This window comes from Rhea americana, unplaced genomic scaffold (genome assembly GCF_003343005.1).
Source record: "Rhea americana isolate MKP2758 unplaced genomic scaffold, rheAme1 scaffold_258, whole genome shotgun sequence".
In the NCBI taxonomy this organism is placed as follows: domain Eukaryota; kingdom Metazoa; phylum Chordata; class Aves; order Rheiformes; family Rheidae; genus Rhea; species Rhea americana.
Window position 1 is genome coordinate 1,056,216 of NW_028186377.1, and position 9,973 is coordinate 1,066,188.

General features: G+C 40.6%; 1 protein-coding gene across 1 annotated transcript; it reads right to left on the reverse strand.

Annotated features, from left to right (window-relative positions):
- Positions 1-111: 111 nt before the first annotated feature.
- ACAT2 (acetyl-CoA acetyltransferase 2) lies at positions 112-9,109 on the reverse strand. Its single transcript, XM_085307430.1, has 9 exons — positions 8,963-9,109; positions 8,585-8,719; positions 7,150-7,331; positions 6,067-6,184; positions 5,160-5,303; positions 3,956-4,078; positions 3,095-3,249; positions 968-1,078; positions 112-348 (listed from the first exon to the last, which is right to left on the reverse strand). The coding sequence occupies exons 1-9, from the start codon at positions 9,009-9,011 to the stop codon at positions 181-183; spliced, it is 1,185 nt and encodes a 394-aa protein (XP_085163556.1). The 5' UTR covers positions 9,012-9,109; the 3' UTR covers positions 112-180.
- Between the last annotated feature and the right edge of the window lie 864 nt (positions 9,110-9,973).

A 9,973-nucleotide genomic window follows, 5' to 3' on the forward strand; every position in this document is an offset into this window, starting at 1 on the left:
AAGTTTTAGCTGTGGTAACAGCTTGAGAAGCTGTGGTAACCTCTAATTGTAGTTGACAAGATGATCACTAATTTGACTGGCAAGTTTATCTGATGTTGGGGGAAAAGCACATGAAGCATCTTTAGAGTTTATTAGTAAGCTGAAATTATTTAAGAGCTGATCTGCACATAAAGAACACATTCATCGCTCAATGCACATAGCTATTCCCATCCCTCCTCCTATACACAGAGCAGCAACGCCACGTTTTCCACCTGTTCTTTCCAGTGCATACAGAAGAGTAACAAGGATGCGACAACCAGAGGCACCAAGAGGGTGGCCAAGAGCAATAGCCCCACCTTGGATATTAATCTGAAAGAGAAGTCAGTGCATATGGTCAAGTCAGGAAATCACTTAGCTCTCTTGCTGAATTCATCTTAAATGACTTCACTAGGTGTAGTCCTTTGCTTTGAATGAATAAACCTCAAACTACTAGTAATACTTCAAGGAAAAATAACAACTGTTACCTTCCTCTTCTAATGAACATGTTTTTCAAAAAGAGTCTAGACTCTAGTCATGTCTTTATCTGAAGATGTTACAGGTGCTAGTTTATGGGAATGCAGGGAGGGGAGCRTAACACCCACACTTCTTACCAGCTCTGGAAGAAGACAATAGCATGTAAGTTACTGGCAGTAAGTTCAAACTCTGAAGCTAATAAAAGCATTCTCAAGCAACTACCTAGAGCTGCATTGAAATTTACTTAACAGTGTTGCAGCTTGTTCTGTTAGGAAACAATCTGCCTGCTAGCAAAGCAGAACTACAGGAGAGTACTAGTTTAAAGATGCCTATTGCAGTTCCCATCCTTTTTGCTTAGGGCAAAGTGATTGCAACAGGACTGCTCTCACCTCCTGGCTTTGAATACCATTTAAGGTGCACAGAAGAGAATTGCTTCAAATTATAGATAGGAGACAGCAGCCAGTATACCCATTACCTTTTCTGGATTTACTTTCAGTTCTTTTGCTATTGCAAGAGACAGTGATGCAAAGGCTTCATTTATTTCAAACAAGTCAACTTGTTCCAGAGTCCAGCCAGCTTTGTCAATCTGTGAACAAAATAAGTGGAGGCTTTATTTTCTTTGATGCTTTTCTCAGCACCTGAGGCAGCTTTTCATGAGATTTAAGTTACAGCTGATCTAAACTCATCACTTTTAGAAAGGTGAAGCAAACAAATTATTTTTTTCATAGCCACTGTTTATGGCAAGATTCTTAAAGACAGCAGACAAAATTTCAGAGTGTTAGGAAAACTAGGTACAACATGCTGGCTGCTCTTAAAGAAATCAAGACTTAATCACACCCACTGGTACTGTTACAGTTGCAGCAGTCAAGCCATATGCAGTGCCATTAACAGAATAATTTGAGTAATATGTTTAAAAGTAGCTCTTAACCTATTAAAATTATTTTTTTTCAGTCTAACTCAGTCTCATTCCATTAGAGATTATCAGTGCTTAAGACAGACTTTACATAGAAAATAGTGAAACAACCATTAATTGTAGATATCACAGGTAATTGGTCCAGTCTCTTGCCTTCAGAATGAGATTTGTCACTTGAAACTTTTCATAGGGAGTTATTTTCAAAGATGGTTAAGCTTAAGGTTTTCACATGATGAGCTATTTTGTGGTGCAATAGCCTACTGAGATACAGGCTTAGGCATGTTTCACATATTTAGGTCTATAACCTCCACTCTTTTTGTTTCTAATGACAGTGTTTTGTCAGCAGAATCTTTTGCAGCAACGGTGTTTCACAACCAGCTGGCCAAACTAGTGCATCTCCACCAAGAATAAATCAAGGATGAGAGTCCCATTGCACTAGATACTGTACAGACAAGCAAAAAGCCGTTGCTTTTCTGAAGAAATCTCACCTTTAAAACTTACTATATTGTTGCAATACTTAACATGCCTCACCTAGTCACTCTCTCCATAGAAACTCCTATGAAATTCTGAAGTGATAAACTGATTTTACACAGAGGGTGTAAAGAGTTTGGCAATTACATTTAAAAGATCACATTGAAGAATAGTGTGTCCTTTTTCAGAATATCTATAAAATGATAGTTGTTAAATTATAAACCAAGCTGTATTTAAACTAAAAATATGTATACTATATACAAGAACTACAGATGCTGAAATTGTAACATTTATGGCATTCTTCATTTAAAAGAACAGTTGGGGGTATATGAGAAAAAGCATCAGCATTACAATTCTAACAGTCGCAGAAATTAGATGAGTTTAGGTTAGGCTTCTACATTGCCAGGACGTCCAAGATGAACCAAATTATGTCTTTACACAGTGTAAATAAAACTAAGAATCAATACACCTAATTAAGAACAAATTTATCAGCTGTAGAAGAGCTCTCTCACGTTCAGTTTTGTAGCAGTGTTAGCAAATAATCAGCTGGGGTTGCCATGAGCTATATMTATGTTAGCAAACAGTGTGGCACCATAGCAGCAGCTCATGCTATTTGTGTTAGGCAATTTAACTTGGAGTTGTTGTTCTCCTGTGGACTGAAGAGAGAGCATCAACAGATACAATAATGGTTTGTGTGTTAGATGCAGTCCTCAAGYATGTCTTCTCACTTAGTTTTATCTGAAAGGAATCCTGTTTGCATGCTCCAACAGTTTTGCAGTGCAAACTAAAACGTAGGATACCATCAGATGTGCTAATGTAGGTGCACTCACTGACCCTTTTCATCATCCTGAAAATTATACGATTAGTGGACTCCCTGATGCTTTCAAATCATCCCTAATGAGATTAGCATAAATGTTCATAAAATTTGATCTTTAGCCTCTTATGGGTATATCCAGAAGGCTTTCTACAAACTTGGCTAGTTTCTCTTCTGAATTCTATTCATATACCTATAAAAATTTTCAGTGAGTAGACACAGGCTCTGGTAGCAGTATTAACCTAAGTCTTCCATACTCTTTTAAGTCTTGTTTTCATTTACTTATTTTTTCTACATAGTTTTCCTTAGTACCTAGAAAAAAAAAATCAAGTCATGGCCAGCCAACAAAAAGGGATTACAAGCATTTTTTTTTCTTAATAATAATTAGATAGATAATTACTTACAGCTTGCTTTATTGCTGTAATGGGTCCTACTCCCATTATGGATGGATCTAAACCTGTCTGAGCCCAAGATACAATCCGGGCTAAAGGCATAAGACCTCTCCTAGCAGCTTCTGATTTCTTCATAAGAACTACAGCTGCAGCTCCATCATTCATGCCTGTAGAATGACAAAGAACTGCTGTATATTTTCTGGGGTTTATGGCTTTTATTATAGTACTTTTTTTCCGTTTGTGTAATTTCACAATTTAGACAAAAAAAAATACAAAACTTCTACTGGTTTAAGTCAGCTGAATCTGTTCAAATCAGCTGAATCCTACTGATGATATACACACTCAAAGTGGATAATATACATATACTTTGGAAAATGTGACATGTTTGTGATTTTCATCTGGAAAGCAGTAGGTGCAAGAACTGAGACATAATCTTAACGAGGAGGGTATCAGCTCTATTCAGTTGACTTTGGAAGAAGCAGCGTTAAGGACCAAAATGGAAGTTTCAAAGCTCCTATTGTAGGAGTTAGTCCACAGTGATAACATTTACAAACATGAATTGCTAAGTTTTCCTTTATCTTGACTTTTAGTATTAAACACTCCACTACAGGGCTGGTTTTAGAAGGAGATGTCATTTCTAGTTGTTCCAGGCTTAAATTTTGKTGTTATTTTCCAGACACTTGCACCGCTTCACAGACAACAAGAAAATACAAGCCATGTCCACGGGAGATGTTACACTCAGGTTTGGCCTATGATGTCAAACACACTGCCATTCCTTGGAAATACATTCAGCAGTAACCACACTCACAAAGACCTTTGAGCTACATGCAGCTACTATTCTTTTCTGTTTTGTTTTTAGCCAGACTGACCAACCTGAAGCATTAGCTGCTGTTACTGTCCCAGTTCCATCTGTCAGAAAACACGGCTTTAACTTTGACATTGTTTCCAAGTTGCTCCCATGTCGAGGGTGTTCATCCGTTTTAACTTCTATAGGACCTGCAAAATAGAGTATTACTTCTGGATCAGGGTCCAATCACACACATACTTATTTGGCACAGAGAGCTGACATCAACAGGCTGACCAGAAATATMTGCCATATTCCTTTTTACCAATAAGCCTTTCTGGCTGAAAACGCTTCTAAATTGTTACCAAAGCTCCCTTCAGCTACTTCTAGCAGGATAAACAGCTGAGTTTTCTGAAACAAACAGCAACTACTAAAATATTGTCTAGTTGTATAAAAGCAGATCTTGTTCTTGCTGTTCCTAAGCTAGTACCTTCTCTTCCAAGTAAAAGGTTGTTTTTTGAATGATAGCTGTAGGGATCTCATTGCAAAGAACAATCAAGGGAATTAAACATTATCTAAACTGATGTCAGGAAAGCTCTACATTAGTTTATAAGAGGACTAATGCCAGAATTTTTTTCCAAGGTTCATTAAATGTAAATATTGAACACTTAGTTCTTGAGGTGTCTTTGAAATATTCTATTTTTGCATTAYCACCTTACGAGAAGTTGGGGAGTTTCCTGTTCTAGAAACAGATCTTTGACTCAAGTGCCATAAAAGGTCTACTTATATCCTAAGGAGACATAAAGAAGAGCATATATAATGTATTTATTTGTTTACTGCACTGCACATCTGAAAGAGTCTACATGTACCTGACCTGCTTAATTAACCCTAGTTAATGTCACTGTGTATTTTACTAGACAGGTATGTCTTACCAGATCAACATAACTTTTAAGTTTGATGCAGYAGCAATCTAACATACTGATTTTGGTACTGTATCTGAAGGTTAGAGTCTATGCTGAAGTCAGTGGTTTGTCCAGGGAGTTACTACACTTCCAATAAAACAGATAGTAATTGTAGTAGTATTTCCCTAGAGCTACATTTATACCACCTTCTGCATCTACATTGCCTCTCATTTCAAAAATAACCACTGATGGTTGAAAGAGAGAGCAACTCTCCAGCCTACAGAACAGGCTGTGTAACTTGGGAACCATCTGCGGATTTTAACAGACAGATAGTAACAAACAAATTTTTCGTTTAAATTTAGCTGTGCTCTCATTATCCATTAACACATACCTTTTCTAGAAGGTACAAGAACAGGAACAATTTCTTTTGCAAAATGTCCAGCTTTCTGTGCTGCCTCTGCCCTGTTTTGTGACTGTACAGCAAGTTGGTCTTGCTCCACTCTGCTAACTTGCCACTGACTGGCCACATTTTCAGCTGAAATAAGAACAAAATGCAAATTTTAATAATCATTTCAGACCATGAGGAACTGCTATAATTGTAAGTTTAAATTCTAGCACAAAGTAGTCAATATTTGCTGCAGCTAGCAGCTGACCTTGCTAAATAGCTTTCATTCTGAATCTTTCATTTTGTTTGCTTATGATTCACAGGATCATAGAATCAGTCAGGTTGGAAGGGACCTCTGGAGGTCATCTAGTCCAACCTCCCTGCTCAGCAGGGTCACCTAGAGCATGGTAGACAGGGTTGCATCCAGGCAGGATTCCTCTTCTGAGAAATCTTTGTGAATGATCTCATTCTAGAGGGTATATCAAGTTAAACACAGAWGAAAACAAGGTTTTCTAGGTTACTGCTTGCTGGATAACTATGTTCAGGTGCCTCTATAGCTACTTCAGATGAAAAAACAGTTCTGAAGTTACTCTATTTTTTAAATCAAAGACTGAAAAAGCATTTGGCTATTTACGTTATCCAGGATGGAATATTCTGATACAAGGTGCCAAAAGGCACAAGCCAGGAATTCTGTAAGTGTACTTTTCCAGAATCAACAGTTTATTAACTCAGACAGAAAAAAAAGATCTAGTTTTACACACATAGGAGAAAATGCCTTTTCAATATTGGGGCTTTCTTTCTTCACATCTACAACTTAAACACAACTTGAAACTTAAGATTTGAGAGTTATTAACAGTGAATTCTTCTCTCCTTCCCAGTTTACCATTTCATTTTCAGGACTGCCGCCACTTACCTGTTATACCCATATGATACTGATAAAATGCATCTGTAAGGCCATCATGGATTATACTGTCCTGCAAGGAAGCCTCTCCCATTTTCACTCCAGTTCGCATATGAATTACATGAGGAGCCTGCAAGAAAGTGTTTTGAAAGGAGTTAGATTTTTAAACCACAAGAACGCAATACAGTCAGCTGGACATGCAACCCACTAGAGAGGCAGACACCTATCTTCTGGCTGCAGGTAGCAACCTCAAATCCCAGCTCATTTTTCCTTCCTGCAACCCTCCTCACACATGCCTCTCCTGCCCCTACCTTTATGCCTAGTTCCCTTTCTAGTTCCCTTTATCAAACACTGCAGGCTAGAATAAGCTATGTGGCATTACAAAAAAAAAAAAAAAAAGTCCTTGGCCAGTCAAATGTGAGATTCTCTAGCTGTCTAATATGTCTTCCTCTGAAGCCTGATAACTGGCATGCTGTGTTTGGCCTGTGCACTTCCTAGCCAATAGATCAAACAGCATGTTTTCATTCCACAGATCAAATTAAATAGTCCTGTGAGACAAAATGGTCTGTCAGTCTCTTATTGTACTAGCCTGCTCTAAAACATTCCTTGTTAGGCATCAGTTCATATACCCAGAGCCATTCCTTTGATAAGGCCCAAGACCGAAAACCTTGAAACGAAAGTGCTTCATTTTCTTTTCGAGCTCAAAGTACTTAGTGAGCATTCAGTCTGCATGAGAGTAATGTTTTCAGTTATTCCTTGTTTGGATCTTCTGTAGCATTAAAAAAAAAAAAAAAAAAAAAAACTTGCTGCTTGTCATTCATCACTATAGGGCTAGAGGAAAATTAAAATCGGATTTTAAATGTGATGTATACTTGCATGGTACCTTTCCAGTAGCTAGTTTGCTTTTTTAAAAAGTTTTTTWAAAAAGCTACTAAAGCCAATTGTTGCATATGTAAGTTCATTCTCAAGTACAGAAATYGAAGCTACTCTTTTAGTCTGACCTGAGGGTATTAGCCTACAAATACAATCTTAACACAACTTAATACCATTTGTTCCCAGAAAGAGAGAAAATGAGAGCATGATCATTTTCTTTACCTTGCTCATACTTTCCATGCCTCCTGCAACCACAATGCTGGAATCTCCCATCAATATGGACTGAGCAGCCAGACATACTGCCTTCAAACCAGATCCACATATCATCTGACAGCTCCAAGCAGGCACAGAGTAAGGAACTCCTGCAGCAACACTTGCCTGCCGAACAGGGTTCTGACCAGCACCTGCAAGAAAAGGCAGTAGTTTTCCTTTGTCTGTTCTTAAAGACCAAACGTAGATCTCACTACTCTTCACAAAAGGTATTCCAATTCTACCAAAATTTAGATCTTATTCCTAGCTTTAACTGTTAGATAAAAGAATTTCCCAACRGTGTGTTATCAACAGGAGCTGAATCACCTCTCTCATTTATATTGTAGACTAATGCAATATTTGCAAGACCAGGGACTTTGGACACTTGCTACAGGTACTTTATATTTGCAACAGTATTTTGACTCCAGAAGTCTGATGAAACACACTAGCCAGCTGTACATGTATAAGACAGTGCTCCCTTTAAACTGCAAATAGCTGAAGGGTTTATTCTTTAAATTTTCTTGGAGTCATGAATAGTCAGCTTTCCACAAATACACAGTCATAAAAGTTTCCATTCTTTTTTGTAATCTTAATGGAGTGAATAGAAGCACTATATTCAAAGAAAACATTCTTCATCTTGATCTCCCTAGGCCAAAGCAGTGCCAGCTCTTTTGTATGCAAGGACACAGATAAAGGAAGTTCATGATTCAGCAGTCTGAAAATACACAGAAATCTGAATCAGTTTTAAATAAGATATAGAAGTATTTATTTCATTTTTCCCCTTTCTTTAAAGCACAATCTTCCCTATGACCCTGCTGACACTTTGTTTTTACAGACATTTAAATGCATTTTCATGAAACCAAACTACATGTTACTTCTCTCAAAGCAAGCAGCATCACAGATCTTGCAAGTCAGTCTTGTGAACAAGCACCAATGCAGGCCTCTTCTGTCTCAGAGTTCATTTTTCTTGAGTATGTTATATTTAAGAAAAGATGATAGTAAATGACACGATATGGTGTAACAATAAGAAGCTGCAACTTTCACACATACTCTGTTAACGCCTTTCTGGATTTCAAAAAATTAGCCTATCCCCCTCCATTTCCTTCCTCCAAAAAATCACAGTAAATCTGATACAGATTTTTTTAAAAAAATGGCTGGGATATGGGTTAAATTCTTTTCCTTTAGCTTTTGACAGTATTAATGAATAACATCTTTAAAAAGGAAACCTGAGATATTTCAATGGGATAACTAAAGAGACGCTTAACTGCACAGAGAAAAGCCTATCAAACACCCTCAGGCTACTTGATCAATTCAAAACAAAGGGGAGCACTGATTTTCGTGTCCYCCTCCCCCCCTCCCCCCGGGAAGCCGGCCTTTTCAGCGCTCGCAAGCCCACCGACAACGGTACCTGCCGCCAAGACGTGTCCGAGGATCACCTCCGACACCTCCGCGGGGCTGATGCTCGCCCTCTCCAGCACCGCCCTGATGACCACGGCGCCCAGCTCGTGGGCGTGCATCGTCGACAAGGCACCATTGAAGGAACCTGCAAACAAAGCCGGAAAACGAGCGCCGGCTTAGAGCGGCGGCCGTGGTTTTCGGGGCGCATCCATCCCCCAAAACGGCTGCAAAGCCGAGGCGGGGGCGACACCGGCTGGCGGGGACGATCGCGGCCGGCACCAGGCCTCGGCGAGGCGGCGGGCCGGGGCTCGGCAGGCGCCCGGCCGTCCCCGCCCGCGCGAGGGCCCCCGCCGCGGGGCTCACGGCAGCGCCCGCAGCCGCCCCTTACCGACGGCGGTCCTGGCGGCGGCGACGAACACCACAGGATCAGCGCTCATGGCGGCTCCGGCTCTGGCTCCGACGGCGGCAGCGCGACCGTTGGGAGCGGCAGGCGGTGCCGGCGCGCCCCGCCGGGCCGCCCCACGCCAGCGGGGCCCCGCCCCGCCGGGAGGCCGCGCGCTGGCGACACTCCCGCACAAAATGGCGGCCGTTGGGGGGGAGCTTCAACGGGCGGATTGAGGCTGCTGAGGGGACAGTATCTGCTGTCATCCTTCTCCTGGAGGTGAGAAAGAAGTTCGGTTTAAAATCCTCCCCCCGTAAGCYCAGGTGCTGTTGTGCGTCTTTTTATGGGGTTCCCAGCACTTCCAGCTCTCTGATGCTGGTTGAACATTACTCTAGTGTTCCTTTAGCTGCCCCTTGTCAGTCCTTGCCTATTACGGTTTACTTTTTTACAGAATAAAGTACACATTAACAATATATTGTGGCTTTAAGGACAGCTTGTTTACTCCATAGCAGCATTTCATAGGATCCATGTGACCAGAAAAAAAACCTACATAAAATGAACAAAATATTTAAATTAGGCAAAATTACCTCTCACTGTTAAGTCTGCTTAACAACTGTTACTAAAATCTAGTGATTAATTACCAACCCCCAAAGCACATCTTRGGCTTTTTTTTATTATTTATTTATTTTATTTTTTTTTATTAACAGAAGCCTCTCAGTTTTTAGCATACGAAGTGCTATGCTGCTAGGCCAAAAGGCATCTCTGACTGATGTATGCAGACAGGCAGCCAGTGGGCTCCTGAAAGACCTTCTCCAGGGGAAGAGAACGCTGCTGGTGGAAAGCTGCAGGTGGCTCGCCAAGAAGGATGCAGCCCTAAAAGCAGAAACTGTCAGGGCAGGCATGAAGGGAGAGGCTGGAAGAAGAAGGAACAGCAGGAACCTGCAGAAGAGCCGATGGACAGAAATGCGCTGTCTGGGGGGAAATGGTGCTAGGATGGCCCATGAGATGGGTGGGTGT

Bases quoted from the DNA above. Each gene is read 5' to 3' on its own strand.
- ACAT2 (XM_085307430.1), bottom strand. From the start codon at position 9,011: ATGAGCGCTGATCCTGTGGTGTTCGTCGCCGCCGCCAGGACCGCCGTC. The intron at 6,185-7,149 runs GTAAAGAAAATG...ACTTTCTTGCAG, and splicing joins GCATGGAAAGTATGAGCAAG to GCTCCTCATGTAATTCATAT. The intron at 1,079-3,094 runs GTAAGTAATTAT...TTTTGTTCACAG, and splicing joins TTACAGCAATAAAGCAAGCT to ATTGACAAAGCTGGCTGGAC.